The sequence below is a fragment of the Prosopis cineraria genome, unplaced genomic scaffold (assembly GCF_029017545.1).
Source record: "Prosopis cineraria cultivar Desert tree isolate PC_DT_omini unplaced genomic scaffold, ASM2901754v1 PC6, whole genome shotgun sequence".
Classification (NCBI taxonomy): Eukaryota; Viridiplantae; Streptophyta; class Magnoliopsida; order Fabales; family Fabaceae; genus Prosopis; species Prosopis cineraria.
In genome coordinates, this window is record NW_026555337.1 from 38,887,289 (window position 1) to 38,903,273 (window position 15,985).

Sequence of the window (15,985 nt, forward strand, 5' to 3'; positions counted from 1 at the left end):
ATAAAATAGGATTAATTGTCTCAACTTGTTCATGACAAATAAGACACCCTAGGTCATTCATGCATTTCCTTCTAAATAAAGCTTCTTTAGTGGCCAAAGCACCTTTTAATAATTTATAAAGAAAAGGACTAATTTTTGGAGGCATTTTAACTCTCCATGCACCCTTCCAAACCATCCTTAAGCTTACATGAGACCTACTTGGATCTTTAACCAGGACACACTTCCTTTCCTCTACAACAGCCTTATTAACTTAATTGAGTAATTGACATCCTTGCTTCTTGACCACACATATTTGTCACTACTACACACCAATGGTAATCTAGTTTTGCTTATCATCTCCTCCTCTATACTAGTCCATCCCTTCAATAAGCTCAAATCCCATCTACCATTGTCAATAATATCAAAGACTTTCAAGTTCTTCATATCAACAAGCACATCAACCTAAGCCAATTTATACCTTATAGCCTCTAGCACCCACTTATCCATAAATGCCTCCAAACACTCACCATTACCAAATTTTCAACAAAGATCTTTCTCTAGTAAATTTTTTCCCTCAAAAATGCTAGATCACCCCGATAACGCTTTACTCCCTTTTCTAGCTTGCATAAAATCATACTTGGGGAAATATAGCCCCTTCAACATCCTTACCTAGTAATCATCAAGATGTTGAGTAATCCTCTAGGTTATTTTAGCTAATAGGGCTTTATTAAACATCATAAAATCTCTAAAACCTATACCTCCTTCATCTTGTGGTTTACTCAGAGTTTTCTAGCTTTCCAATCAATCTTGCCTTCATTTTGCTATCGTGCTCACAAATAATTAGACACCACTCTATCCAATTCCATACAACCCTCTTTGGGAACTTAAAACAAGCCATGGGGTATATTGAAATTGCATTTGCTATTATTTTTATCAACATTTCATGACCATCAAATAATAGTAGCCTTTGCTTCCAATCTTCCAATGTCAATCCCATATTATTTTTAACAAAAGCAAGAGCTTCAAATTTTGATCTCCCCCACACCAATGGCATCCCCTAGTACTATCCAAGATCATCAGTAGATCTAACTCCCAAAGTCTCAATAATTATCTACCTTAAACCATCATCTGCATTTTGAGGGGGGAAGATACAAGATTTCTCAAAATTTACCGCTTTGCCAGAAGCTTTACAAAAAAAAAAATTCAAAATGTGCTTTAAAACTCTACAATTTCTCTTATTAGCTTCTAAGAAGAATAAGGCATCATAAGCAAATAGACAATGTGAGGGTATGGGATAGGTCTATGCAGGCTCAATTCCCTTCAACTTACCTTGTTCAACATGCCATTGAATCATATTACATAAGACATCGACTACTAAAATAAAGAGATGAGGGGAGAGTGGATATCCTTGTCTCACCCCTCTCTTCATGTCAACTTCAGCAATCTTCTTCCCTACCACTATTAAATTTAACCTCACAGACCTTACACATTCCATAACCTAAGAAATCCACTTCTCCTTAAAGCCCAACTTTTTCATCACTTCCTCAATAAATTTTCACTTTAATCTATCATATGCGTTTTTCAAATCTATCTCCACTACCATCTCACCTTTCCTCCCCTTATTTCTTGTTTTTTAAATGAAGAAAAGCCTCATGAACCATCAAGATATTATCTTGAATAAGTCTACCACTAATACAAGCTCCTTGTTGACAGGAAACAATTCTTACTGGAACACCTTGTAATCTGGCAGTGAGTATTTTTGTAATGATCTTGTAGGCAGAATTGCAAAGCCCAATAGGTCTAAATTGTCCCACATTTTCAACTTTTTCAACTTTTGATATTAAGACAATATTAATCTGGTTAATTTATGACAGACTAGCACCCTTCAAAAAGAAATCTGCACCATATTCATCACTACTCCAGCTTCACTCCAAGATTTCTGATAAAACAAGCCAGAGTAACCATCAGGTCTTGGCGCTCTACTGCCACCAAAATGAAATACTACAGCCTTGATTTCTTCTACAGTAACATTGTTCTCAAGCACAAATTCTCCTCATCGGTAACTTGTTTAGTTTAAGTTAAACGAAAAAAAAAAAAAGGGAATTCTAGTGTCTAATAGCTATTTTGTTTGATTCTTTATGAAAATGACCTTGACACACCATTATAGATATACATGTATTGAATAATACTGAAATGCATTCAATAACAGAATTGTAACCAAGAAACAACACTAAGTCCTATATAGAGAGCTTAAAATAAATGACCTTGACACACACCATTGTATTGTACTTGGATCTGCAGTTCCATATTTTGCGTGCATCAATTAAAAAGTGATTACAACAAGAAAAGTCAAAACGGAAAAACTCATCCTTGTCACGTCAGCTTTTGGTCTTTCCCTGACTGCTTCCTAACTTCATTGTCGTTTGCCTTGATCAACACAAGAGTTTTACTCATTGTTTCAGGACCCATCCGTATTAACTGCAAAATTTAATGCTGCTAGACAGTGAGATTTTCATTGTTTTATTTTAATTTCGAAAATTTTAATTTGTAACAATATATATTAGGCACATTATTTAAAATATTTTTTAAAAATAAAATTATATTAAAATTAATTATTTACAATATAATTATTATACCTCATTATACTAAGTCCCCAAATATAGTGACTCTACATTTTTCCTTAACTCTGATGGCATCTTATGATTCACATGAACTCCTACTACCATCTCACGGTAATGATGACGGAAGATGCACATGCTTATGATAAAAGTAGTTAATGAACCCATTTAGATTGATATATATGAGTAGTATGAGCTCTTACTAAGTGAATGTGAATTTCATTAATCTCAACCCTTGCATATATATATATATATACACACACATACGAACACCAAACCTGGTCGGAAAAAAATCTATCTTTTGGTCTTAATAAACAAAAAGATATTAATAAGTGGACAAAAGAATACACTCATTATATTTTTTTAAAAAATCACTTGATGAGAATAGTTGTTAATGATTATACTTTTATCACGACCCATCATGCTTTATGAAAATAAATGAGATATTTGCATCGTTATACTAATTACTATGAAATATAGTATAACTACAATAGTGATTTAAATTTTGTTTCCAAAAAGAATTTTTTTTTGGCATCTATCTTTTCTTTTTTTGACCTTGTTTTAATATTTGATAAGTGGGGATTTTACATAAATCTATTGTTATATTTTACCTATTTATTTTTTTATTTTGATAAAAATTTAGAGGAACAGAATATGAAATGTTCCACTCAATCAATTTAAGGTGTTTTCAGAAAAAGAAAGAAAAATGGGAACAAAAAGATGCTTAAAACAGGCAAGAGCAAGGTCAAAGCCCACCATCAGGCCCAAGGAAAACTGAGTTATCTCCGCACATGGACACAAGAGAGGGGAGGATCTATACCGAGTTTAGCCACGTCCGCTCGTGACATGTGAAGAAGGCAAAGCCTCCACCCCCACGCGCAGCTAACGTGAAGAAGACCATCCGCTAGAAACTCATCCACGCGCGGAGACTACATGAGGAAAATTCCACCATGTGCGGACATCTTAAGGCTTGACGTTTGACCACGCATAGAGGAGCTCGCAGAAATGGTCCCTTTGTCGTTTGACCGCGCTTGGACGTGGGAGCAGACACGTGGCATACTCGTATTTAAAATCCAAACGTGGAATTAAATAAAATCTCATTAAATCAGATAAGATAAGACGAAAATTAGAAGCCAAAAATAAAGCGCTTGCAAATTCTAGAAGCATCGAAGTTTATATCTGAAAGTAAGAACTCTATTTTGTAGCATCAACTAAGGGCTTGGAGGCTAGATTGAAGTTTGGAGAGTCTTCATGAACCTTCTTGAGCGGTTTTTTCTAAATTCTCTTCTTTCTTCTACTATGCCTTTAATTCTCATGAGTGATTAGTTTTTTTCTTTCATCCGTGGGGATTCCATGAGTCTTCAATGCTTTGTAGATTTCTTTTTTTTTTTTTTTTGGTTATTGATTTTGATGAGTTTTTTGATGCTCAATATGATTTATTTTGATCTCATATTATTGGATGGCCAACATTAGTATGTGTGTAGATCTTGAAATTTGCCTTTGACAAAAAGAAATCTCAAGTAGATCATGCATAAAACAACTTAATATTGAAATTAATTTAATTTATGCTTGAGAAAGATATATACTCAAGAGTTAGGTAACTTTTTAAGGCTTGTGCATATTGAATCAGAACTTGCTTGAAACATTATAGTAGAGTTAGATCACAAATTTTGTAATCAACATGATACACAATTTAAATTAAAGCCTTAATTTTTAAGTTAAATTAAAACACGATAACTAGAAGACATTGAATTGAAAAGTATTAAAGGAGATTAGAATTCCCTAGGAGCTATTTAATTATTGATATTTCCTCAGACATATTCTTTGACATTATTTTATTTTATTTATATTTTTAATATAACAAGAACTTTACTTTTTTTGTTTAGATAGCTTAATTGAAATGAAAACAACTTTCATTTACGCCAATTTCTTTTAATTAATTCTTTGTGAGATGACTTTGATTAGGTATATTACGTTAGATTCATATACTTGTGGTGTGTTTAAAATTTTGTGCGTATCAATATCTATCTTCAAAATCATCTAATTATGATGAAAATCATCTATGTGAATAATAAACATGTATAGTCCCCTTTTATTTATTGCGTTTATCTTGGTCTCCCTTAACCTATAGTACTATTAGATACATATTCTATCATACAATCAATCTATGCAATTATCAAGAGACAGATGTATAAGGAAAATTATTTTTCATGCCTGAAATCAAATGAAATCCATATATATATATATATATATATCTTCAATTATACAAATTGTATTATTAATTAAGAGAATCTGGATTAGTTAAACTCAGAGGCACATTGAATGATCTTTTTAACTATTACTAACATTCAGGCATGCCTTTAAAAGTGGTTCAAGTTGCGTGCTTTTATTTTTATTTTATTTTATGTTTTTGTATGTCCTGGCTATATATCAATCTTTTCCACGACACTGCATATGCTTTTATTTCTCCTTCCATGCATAGAAATTATGGCAAAGCCTTGTCTTCTTTAAAATCATCTGCTCTTTTTGCCATCCTTAGTATAGTATAACTAACTACCACATAGGTTCTTCAATGAAAACGACAACTTTATAGTACTGATCATTGAATTCAATTTTGCAAACGCACACATTAAGCGTAGAATTTATTTAACTGTACGTCCACGGATTTTAATAGTGGAGCCTTAACGTTGTACTTATACGTGTTTATATTCTATACAATACGTCTTTCTCTTTCTTAAATGATTTAAAATTTTACGCCAAAAAATGGAAATGATATCTGACATCAAATTTGTTATTAATTTTCTCGATATCGATGTTTGAACATAATGTACAGACAAGGAGCAGTGAAAGTGAAATACTGTACTATAGTAACTATAATAGTCATAACATTAATATCATTGAAGGATGAAGGACAGGGTGGTTGTAGACAGGGATACTTTGAGCTGGAAACTAAACATTTTCTCCTTTTTCCTTTTTTCATGTTCATTTGTCAATTTAAAAAAAAAAGATAAAAGTGTAAATTGGTTCCTAATCTTTTTAACTTTTAAAAATAATGCAACTTGGCTTTTGTCATTAATAAAAATTAATTTTAACCAGTAGTTAATAAAAAAAGACCTTAAAATTATAGAAAATGATCAATAATTTTTTTTCAATTCTTTTCTGTAATTTTTGAGTCATTGTTGATAATTTTTGGCTCATATACTGTAATTTTTTGTCCTTTTCTGAAATTTTTGAGTTTATTTTTTGTTTAACTAATGATCAAAGTTAACTTTTATTAATGACATGAGTCAAATTGCACTATTTTTAAAAGTTGAAGGAGAATATTACATAAAAAATAAGTTTAAGATACCAGACGCTTCTAAACCTATTATTATTTTGGGGCCAATTTGCTATTTTACCCTTTAAAAATATTAATCACTAAATTGAAAACTAATACTCTCTTTGCCTCAAATTATAAGATATTTTTTGGAAAGGTTCGACATTCTAAAATGTAAAACACTTTAATAAAAATAAAATTTTATTAATGACATTTTTTAAAATTACCCTTCTCATATATTATCTTTCTTTAATATTCTTTTACAAATAGTGTATTAAATGAATGATATGTTTTTTTTGAAAAAGTAAAGTTATAAAGCATATTTAATGATTTTCATTGTTACGTGTGATTTTATTTAAAAATATCTTATAAATTAAGATAGAGGGAGTATATACGAGTTCAAAATGGTGGAAGATTCAATATGAAAAAATTTCTTAAATAATAATGAATTAGGGAAAAAAATGTGGCCGTTTTCAATTGAGATTATGAGGATTTTCAATTTGTATAATTAAATAATTATTTTGTCAATTCGTTTTTTAAATCTCTCATTGGTATTAGTTGTAACAAGTAAAAAATGACGAAACTAAATGAATTTAATATGTTATATGCTATGGCCATGATTAATCATAAATTTTATATTTTATATTAATATTATTTTTATTTATTATATGCTTGATTAAATCTTTTTTCTTCCTCTAATTTCTTTTTTTAACTTCTATCCATCATTTTAAATCAGGCTCCAGGGTTAATAAAGATATGGTGAAAACACTAATATGATGAATTGAGGTTTAAATTCTCATTGGAAGAGTTACTCACATTTAATGCGTAATCATATCTCATCAAAATTGTCTCAAATAAGAGAATACATGTAGGCAATTAAAAAAAACAACAACAAAACATACGTATACTCACACCCCGAACCACGAATTGGTGCAAACTGCCAAACTCAGTATAAACGAAAGTTTCTTGGTGCCTTTGGCCAATGGATCCTACCGTGTCTTTGGAAAGTCTATTTTACAAGCTTTCTTACAACAACATGAAATCTAGATGATTCTGACCAGAAAAGAAATTAAGGACATGACTTTACAAAATTGATTATTAATATGAAAAAAATATTTTGATCATTTTTTTATTTCTTCCCTCCAAACCTCAATATTAAAGTAGAACGAAGAATCCCACTGGGACGTGCTACAAGAGTTTTCTCCTAATGGTTAATTCCCATTAAGACATGAGCAAGGAGTGTTCAAACCGTACTAAATTAAACCAAATTGGATTCTTCTAAAACATGATCACTTCTCATGTGGATCTTGGATTTCATTACAACGCTCTTTATTAATGATGATTACGAACCGGACACAGCCTATTCAGGAGAACTCTAATTAGAGATCATAGACTCATCACTCCAATGATATTTAATAAGATCTCACCTAACTTTCTCTTCTATGGGACCCCTATAGCTAATAGTTTCCTATTTAAGTGAGGCTGGTCCAGCGTCCTCACTCACAAGCTCATGCAAATGAATCAGCCCAGAAGCCAAACCCTTTGAGCACCGATCTATCTATCCCTGACTGATCAGTCTCTTGGCTATTGAAGCAATGCTTTCTTCTCTCAATATTAGCTTTTCCTTTCCGTTGTTGAAACCTCAAACAATTCATTATGGATCTCCCAAAACCATCAATAGCAAGAAACGAAGCCATATGAAAAATTATCTTTCTGATAACAAGACGAAGCCTAAGAACATTAACAGTAGTGTTGTTTACAGTCCAAAAAGAGAAAGTGACTCAGAAAGGAAGAAACATGGCCATGGAATTGGTATTGCCAGGTTTCTTCAGGGAAAGAATTATCTTATAACTGGTGCTACTGGTTTTCTAGGAAAAGGTATGCACTTGCTTTGTGGATAAGGTTAAATTTATTGATAATAGATTGAAATAAAGGTTTACTTTATTGATGATTATGTTTCTCTAAAAACTTATCTTCATTGTTGCAGTTTTTCTTGAGAAGATGTTGAGAACAGCACCTGATATAGGCCAAATTTTTGTCTTGATCAGAGCAAAAGACAAGGACGCAGCGTTAAACAGATTAAAAACTGAGGTAATATAATAAGACATCTTTGCATCAAACTTCTTCCCATCATCCTTATCTTATAGAGAGATCTCTTATAAAGAGAAATGAGATATATAGAGTCCAAGTTTTTCAAAACATTAGTCCTCTAGTAAATCTATTCCAAAACTAGACCTCGAGGTCTCTGCTTTGGAAAAATATTCTTAATGAGTTTTGATGAATATATAGGTACAGATTTATTTATACTTGTTCGAACATAGTTCACGTAATTAGACATTTTCCATGCACTGTTTATAACTTGTAAATTGTGGCTTCTGATATAAATTTTATACTGATTTAAGTGAGCCCCCTATAAATTTCATGAAATTTGAGAAAAGAGTCATCTTGTTCCATTTTATTGTGAGCATCATAACTTGCCATATATTTACATTTTATATTGCATGTTGATGTCAAAGAACATGTAAAGAATGGGAACTGAGTTTTTAAAGTTTCATTTATTTGCTGGATGCCCTTTATACTACAGATATTGAAATGAACTAAATAGATATGAATTTGTGTATTATGGGGAATTTGAAAAATAAATTGTAGTATTCATAAATCTCATTAATAATAAAATAAATTGCATACACAGATCATAGACTCTGAACTGTTGAAGAGCCTTGAAGAAGTGTACGGAAAAAACTACAAGGCCTTGGTGATGAGCAAGCTAGTGGCAGTGCCTGGGTGTGTTTGTGAATCTGATCTTGGGATGGACCCTTTCACAGCCAATGAAATTGCAACGAAAGTGAATGTCCTTGTAAATTCAGCAGCCAGCACCAAATTTGATGACAGGTACGTAAAGAATATATAAGCACAACAATTTGTTATTTTTTAAGGTAGTTGTTATTTGATAATTTAAATCTCATATAAACTACATATCCAAATAAGAAAAGCTTGCACCACATTAACAAATAAAGAATATGTACCAAAGCCATGTCCTTGCTTGATGTATTAGTCTTGTTGCAATAACCTCTAATCTCTAGGGCTCTTGGTATGATGGAAGAGTTTTCAAAAGATTAATTTAGAATAGAAAAATGAAGCATCAAATTGAAAGAGGAGGAGAGAGAAAATTAAGATAGGCGAGAGAGACAGAGAGAGGAAGGAGAGTAGAGGGGAGAGAGGGTGTAGGAGGAAAGAGATAAAGGAGAGAGAGATTTGGATGAGGGAGCTGCCAGAGAGAGAAATTTCAAATTTGAAGGGGGAGTGAGGGAGCAGGGGCAAGAGAGGAGAGGGGAAGGAGAGAGGCAAGGGCAAAATGGTCAGAAATTGCTTTTGGCAAAAGCAATATGGTCCTAACATGTATTAAATGGGAGAAAAAAATGTCACGACGCTCAATTCAATCAAGGAAAGACAATTTCATTGGACTTATGTAAGGAAAGACAATTGGACTTATTAATGGAAGTGAGTTAGTTGGAATCATAAATCTAGACTACCAAACATGCAGATGAATCCATTTCTAGTTCCATTTCTAATAGAATATTTTTTGCATAAACATGACATTAATATTTATATTTGCTTAGTCTAACTATTCAAAATTAATAAAATACCCACAAATATTATGACAAAAAAACTCACAAAATTATGTAAATATACAATATTATTTTGCATTCACTTTGGGCCCGAAAAAAGAGGTCAACAACATCTTTTTTAAATATATAAGAAAAATATTATAATTGGAAACAAAAATTAAATCCACCCTTAAATCCAAGCTTCTTCTTGGAAAATCTATTTTAGGTATGATGTTGCTCTCAACAGCAACACAAAAGGGCCATCTCATCTCCTGAACTTTGCAAGGACTTGCAATAATATCTGCCTTTTCCTTCACATATCAACAGGTAGGTTTGTCTATTTGTTTAATTATCAAGCTCTACGTACACTCTATAGTACTCATATTGTAAACTGATTTGTCTAATATAATAAACAATGTGTGTACTTCCTACAGCTTATGTCAGTGATGGAGAAGAGAAAATAATACAAGAAAGACCATTATGTATGGGAGAGAATAATGTTTCTTGGAAGAGGAATAATATCTCAAAAAACCAAAAATCTGTTCCCAGGCTTGATATTGATAATGAAATGAGGTTGGCAACAAATCCAATGGATCTTGTTAATGATAACGAAGCAGCTCAAGAGATGAAGATACTTGGTCTTGAGAGGTACGTACAGTATATGCTTAAGCAGAAGCTCATCAGAAATAATATAACTCCTTTTTCAGATTTTTTGTCCAATAATGTATGGAAATAATTGGCCTAGCGAATCAATTAGTCATATGCATGCATCGTTTAATCAAAATGAACGCTGTTGTTTTTGTAGGGCCAAAATTCATGGATGGCCAAACACTTATTCGTTTACGAAAGCAATGGGTGAGATGATGATCACGAGCTTGAAAAGTGATATACCAATTGCTATTGTTCGTCCAACTGTGATTGGCAGTACCTACAAAGAACCTTTCCCTGGATGGATAGAAGGAAATAGGTACTGCTACACACACATACACACACGTGTTTTACATATATATATATATATATATCATAATACAAATCCCATGAAATTTTACAATATATATTATTTCCATCTCATTAACTTGTGCTTATTTTTGTGTCAAAAACTCAGAATGTTTGATCCATTTATTTTATCCTATGGAAAGGGCAAGCTTCCAGGAAAGGTTGCAGACCCAAAAGCAATTTTGGACATGGTAATAAGTACATTCAACTAGATAGCAGACTGTTTTAATTCTGATATCAAACACAGTATGTACATATATCTCTGTGTGTGTGTGATTTCCTTTTTAATTTTCACAGGTTCCAGTTGATATGGTAGTGAATGCTGCAATAGCTGTAATGGCAAAGCATGCGAATTCTGGCAATCTTGACCTAACTGTGTACCACTTTGGATCATCAATGATAAATCCAATTTCATTTGGAGATATGGTTGATTATTGGTACAAGCATTTCAAATGTTGTCCACTTTCTGACCCAAAAGGGAATGATATTAGCATCTCCAAAATGAAGTTTTTTGAGTCCATTGATGCTTTTTCAGCTTTCATATCATCAGAAATGGAAAAGAAAAGTGGTCTGATGGAGCCAATCTCTCTTGAACCTAACCGCTATACTAAACTCATACTTCAATGTAATAAAAGAGCACGCCATTTTATTCAAATGGCTAGAGCCTATGAACCCTACACATTCTATAAAGGAAGGTAAGAGAAAGAAAATATGCACACACATGGATAGACAAACACAGTACTATATATGTGTATCATTTTTTTTTTTTCATTGGCACTATATTACATACAAATTAACATAGGATTTGATGTTCTTTGCAAGGTTTGACATTGGGAATGCACAAAAGTTAATGGAAGAGATGTCCATGGAAGAGATCAGAGAGTTTTGGTTTGATCTAGGGGGCATAAATTGGGAGGAGTACATCTGCAGCATTCACATTCCAGGACTGAGAAAGCATGTTTTGAAGAGCAATAAGTAGTATCTAAAGTCGGTATTCTTCTATTAGCTAGTTTCTGGCTTTGTTAATTTCCTCGAACTAAATGTAAAAATAAACGTCCACCAAAAAAAAAATGTTCTCTTATTTATTGGTGAAATATCACCTGGAGATGAAGGTGAATAGGTGTTCTGAAACTCTGCCAAACTTCTCCAGAGCTTTGAGGATTATTTATAGTTCTGTGAAGTTAGTGAAAAACTTGTTGAACATTAATTTAAAGTCGTTGATTTTTTTTTAAATTCATATTTGATATTTATTTAGAGTACTACATGTACATGTGATTGATTTACAAGCATTGGACAACTCCCATTAAAAAGAACAAAGAAAAATACACAGATCTTCTTTCTATTTTCAAGAATCAACTTCAGATTTGTTTAATTTCAGCGAAAAAATAAAAACTTCTGGTTAATAGAGAGTGTTTGTATAATATAATATTTGTTATAGGAATGTTTCTGCCAATGTTTTGAAAAAAAAAAAAAAGGATAATTCCTGACTGAGTCTTCTCTAACCGCTCGCCAATAATTATGACCGTCTAAATTTTTCATATAATTCCTAGTTTAGATAAAAAAAAAATTCAACATTACAAACTTAGGAGGAATTCTTGATAATAGTTCATACTGATACATTGTTGAATAATGAATGATGGATTTAAAGCATCGTCATAGTGGCCTTGATATCAGTAACGATTTTTGTTTTTTTGTTTTTTGAAACACGTGCTCATAATCATGGAATCATAGTTAAGAAATGGAACTGAAGATAAATAATATGAATTTGAAGGAGAGCATTCCAGTCACAGTTAAGAAGGTGAAACAAGACATGAATATCATCGAAATCCCCTCACATATTTTCTCCACAATTGCATCATTCAATGCAGGAGAATTAATTTTTTTCATTACAATATTTCAATTACATCTAGCTTCATACTTTATCAACCTCTGTTTTGGGTCCTAAAAACAGAGTTGAAGAGAGCATCACTTTATTCTAATTTATTTCTTATGATGATAGTATAATGTTTTGGAAGGAGAATGACCAACACATCCAACGGAGATAACCTCAAGGATTCAATTAAAAGGGAAAAAAAAATTCAAAGGGTCTGATTAAAAATGTGGTATAACGGTAAGGATTGGTAGATTAGTTTTCCCATGTTTCTTCTATATCATCCTCTTACATGAACATCGAAATGTGCATAATTAAAAACTTAATAGTAATTAATTAATATCATATATCTGCTGATTGAATCGCTATTATTGAGTCCTCCGCTTCAAGAATTCAACACTTGAGGAGGTGTTTCCTCACACCTGGGATGTGAATGTTGGATATGTATTGCTCCCAATTCATTCTTTCCACATCAAATCCAAAGTTCTTCATCTCTTCGCCAGACATTCCTCCATGTAACCTCTGTGTATTGCCATTGTTAAACCTAGCCAAAAATCCAAACACCACACTCCATGTTCAATGCCGCAAGTTATATATCTACAAAAGTATATATAGTACCCCACATACTCAATACATATTCCTCTGTAAATTGAGAATAAAAAATGTTTATGAACATGTGGGGAAAATAATTAATCAAAAAAGTAATTCAAAGAAATGCTTATACAGATCAAGTCTAATTATATTAGAAAGAAACTGGTAAGCAAGTCAATCATTTTTTTTTTTTTTCATTCTCAGATGAGATTGCATCTAAAATTTGTACGCTTGTTTGGAGTTGAGTTAGAAATTATTTCAAAAAGAGATTTATCTTTGAAAAATCAATCACTAATACAACAAAAATGCCATCAAGTCGTATCTTATTAAGTCGAGTTAGCTATATATGTACTATGACAAAACACCATCATGCATGGTTACTTAAGAGTTATGAGAATATAATTACCTTACTTTATAAAATGTATATGGCCGATAGAGATTAGCCATGTGAATAAAAATCTCTGTTTTCTTTATGGACTTGTTTTGAAGGATTCTATGGAGGTTAGATTCAAGGTTTGTAGAATCCAACAATAATCCACTTTGCCTTGCCATTTCCATTGAAAAAGAAGAGAAATCATCCAAGGAGCTGAAGAAGTTCATGCTCTTAATGCAAGTTGGATTATTTCCATTATTTGAGTTTGGCAATGGAAACGAGTTAAAATGGCCACAAGCATAGTAAAAAATGTCTCCTAATAAAATAGGGTTTTCAGAAGAAGATCCAATATGGTACACGTTTAATTCTGGTGTTGCAGCAGCTCCATGTCTTGCAATTGCAGCCATTGTGGCATTGGCAACCATATCCACTGGAATCTGCAACACATGCCATAGACAATTAATACCTAACATAAAAAAAGTATAAAATTCAAGCTTAGTTTTTCTTTTTTTTTTTTTTTTTTTGGGTTTCCTATGGTTATCTCTCCATTGAAGCCAATCCTATTTGAGTCATTGTCGAGTACTAAATGTGAGTATCTCTATTAGCAAAGATTTTAACATTGGTTCACCACGTTGTAAAGGACTAGTTTCTTTTACTAAACTCAAGCTCCGTTGGTAATTCAAAGCTTGGTTTTTAAAGAGTATATAAATGATTCAACACTCAATAGCCAAAGGATTTGAGAGAACTTACCAAATCTACAACAGTTTGGGGGTCTCCAAGTAATCCTGGGAGATTACCCTTCCCATAATTAAATATCAATGGCTCAAGAACTCTGTTTCATGATGAAAAAGTGGACATGTGATGGAATGGAGCACAGAGAGAAGAAGAAAATAGTAGAAGATGATTATTGTGATTAATCAATTTATGCTTGTCGTTGGGCTTGAAATTAATTTGTTGATCATTGTTATAAAGAGTGTGAATTCATCTGTCATCGATATGTTTTGATCAAAATATGACAACTTAATTCCTTGTATTTTTGTTCCAAATTTTATTAAAAATTAAATAAGTAACATACATAAAATTTGGCAGGAAAAGTCTTCTGCTGAAATCATACGAGGTTCTCTTATACATTTTTTTGACCAACAGGTTCTCTTATACATTAAACAACTTCAAAATTTTTCTAAGACGAAATTTGATTATTGTATTTAATAAATAATAAATGGTGAAACCCTGATATGAGAAAATGGCAAGGCATATATGATAGGCTAGCACCTGTATCCCTGAATCCAACCAGGAAATGGCTCTCTGTAAGAGCTTTCAACCACAGAAGGACGAAGTATGACCACTGGCACGCCATCTCTGAAGTTATTTATTAACATCTCTCCCATTGCCTTTGTGAATGAGTACGTGTTTGGCCATCCATACATCTTTGCCCTGTTCATACATGCATTACGTACACTTCTAAAAGCAAGAGAACTTAATTGAAAATCTTATTGCTGTATTAATCACGACTAGAATAGACCATAAGAAAAACTTATTCCTTTCTCTATTAATTATTTCATTTCAAAGAGACTTATGTAAAGTGTAATGTTTTGAACGACGTACGTACCTCTCAATGCCTAACTCTTTCATCTTCTGAGTAGCTTGACTCCGTTTCACAGAATTCGTCATTTCTGATGCCAACTTTATTTCAGAATTTATATCATGTTCTGTGATTGCCCTAGCTCTTCCTTGTCCAATGTAAAGTGGCTTCTCCATTATCATCCCGTGTCTTTCTCCATCACCAACAGAAGCTGAATATCGCATATATAGTCTTTAAGTAAATTTCTCTACGATTATAAAATGAAACAGATGTTATATTGTGTTCTAGTAATATATATAGAGGCCTATTGATATGTGAAGGAAAAGACGAAGATTCTTGCATTTCTTTGCAAAGTTTAGAAGACGAGAAGGTCCTTTGGTATTTGTGTTCAAAGCCGCGTCGTACCTGAAAATGAATGTCAAAGCAGAAAGCTTATTGTAAATACACGCATGCACGCACGCACGCACGCACGCACTTGCTAGAAGAGTTTAAGGGATGAATTGACTTTAATCTTCTGATTAAAAAATGGCAACATGGTTGGTTGTATTATTAAGATAAAGTCAAAGACAACCACGTCTGAATGATCAGAAGATGCTTTACAGTCAGGTAGGATGACTAATTAATTATACTTCGTAGTTCATTTCTGAATATAGAGAAACTATCACATGATATTTTGTTTTTTTTATAAACAAAATTACACATATCAATCAGCATTTATCACAACTTTCCTAATTATCTCTCATAAATCAAAGTTTTCATTCACGTGACAAAACATTAATACTGTCACACCCCAAAATTAAAAAGTGACCGATACAAGATATGAGCTCCATTACACATTCCTTAAGCCCTAAATTAAAAAATCTTTCTATTTTTAAAACATAATTGAATTTGTATTAAAAATTATGACATAAAAAAATCATTTTAATAAAAGTTTCAATATTTTTGTAAAAATTTGAGCAGAACCATCTCAGTAAATAGGATCTTTTGAAAATTCTACAACACACTATCTTACACAAAATATAATATCAATCAAGAGATTAACTTCTTCCAGC

General features: G+C 32.1%; 2 protein-coding genes across 3 annotated transcripts; one reads left to right on the forward strand and one right to left on the reverse strand.

Annotated features, from left to right (window-relative positions):
• The first annotated feature begins 7,431 nt into the window (after positions 1-7,431).
• On the forward strand, positions 7,432-11,750 carry LOC129312431 (fatty acyl-CoA reductase 2, chloroplastic-like). Of its 2 annotated transcripts, XR_008593559.1 has the most exons (10): positions 7,432-7,791; positions 7,901-8,004; positions 8,606-8,805; positions 9,748-9,848; positions 9,956-10,169; positions 10,327-10,488; positions 10,627-10,708; positions 10,815-10,954; positions 11,053-11,212; positions 11,340-11,478. XR_008593559.1 is itself a non-coding variant. In XM_054955055.1 (9 exons), exons 1-9 carry the CDS (start codon positions 7,509-7,511, stop codon positions 11,494-11,496), a joined length of 1,701 nt encoding a protein of 566 aa, XP_054811030.1. In that variant the 5' UTR covers positions 7,432-7,508; the 3' UTR covers positions 11,497-11,750. The 2 variants fall into 2 exon arrangements, 1 of the variants encoding a protein (XP_054811030.1); XM_054955055.1 differs by having other exon boundaries at positions 10,815-11,212; positions 11,340-11,750.
• A 904-nt stretch (positions 11,751-12,654) lies between these two features.
• LOC129312715 (fatty acyl-CoA reductase 2, chloroplastic-like) lies at positions 12,655-15,138 on the reverse strand. Its single transcript, XM_054955392.1, has 5 exons — positions 14,961-15,138; positions 14,624-14,785; positions 14,102-14,183; positions 13,385-13,788; positions 12,655-12,931 (listed from the first exon to the last, which is right to left on the reverse strand). The coding sequence occupies exons 1-5, from the start codon at positions 15,113-15,115 to the stop codon at positions 12,781-12,783; spliced, it is 954 nt and encodes a 317-aa protein (XP_054811367.1). The 5' UTR covers positions 15,116-15,138; the 3' UTR covers positions 12,655-12,780.
• Positions 15,139-15,985: the final 847 nt, after the last annotated feature.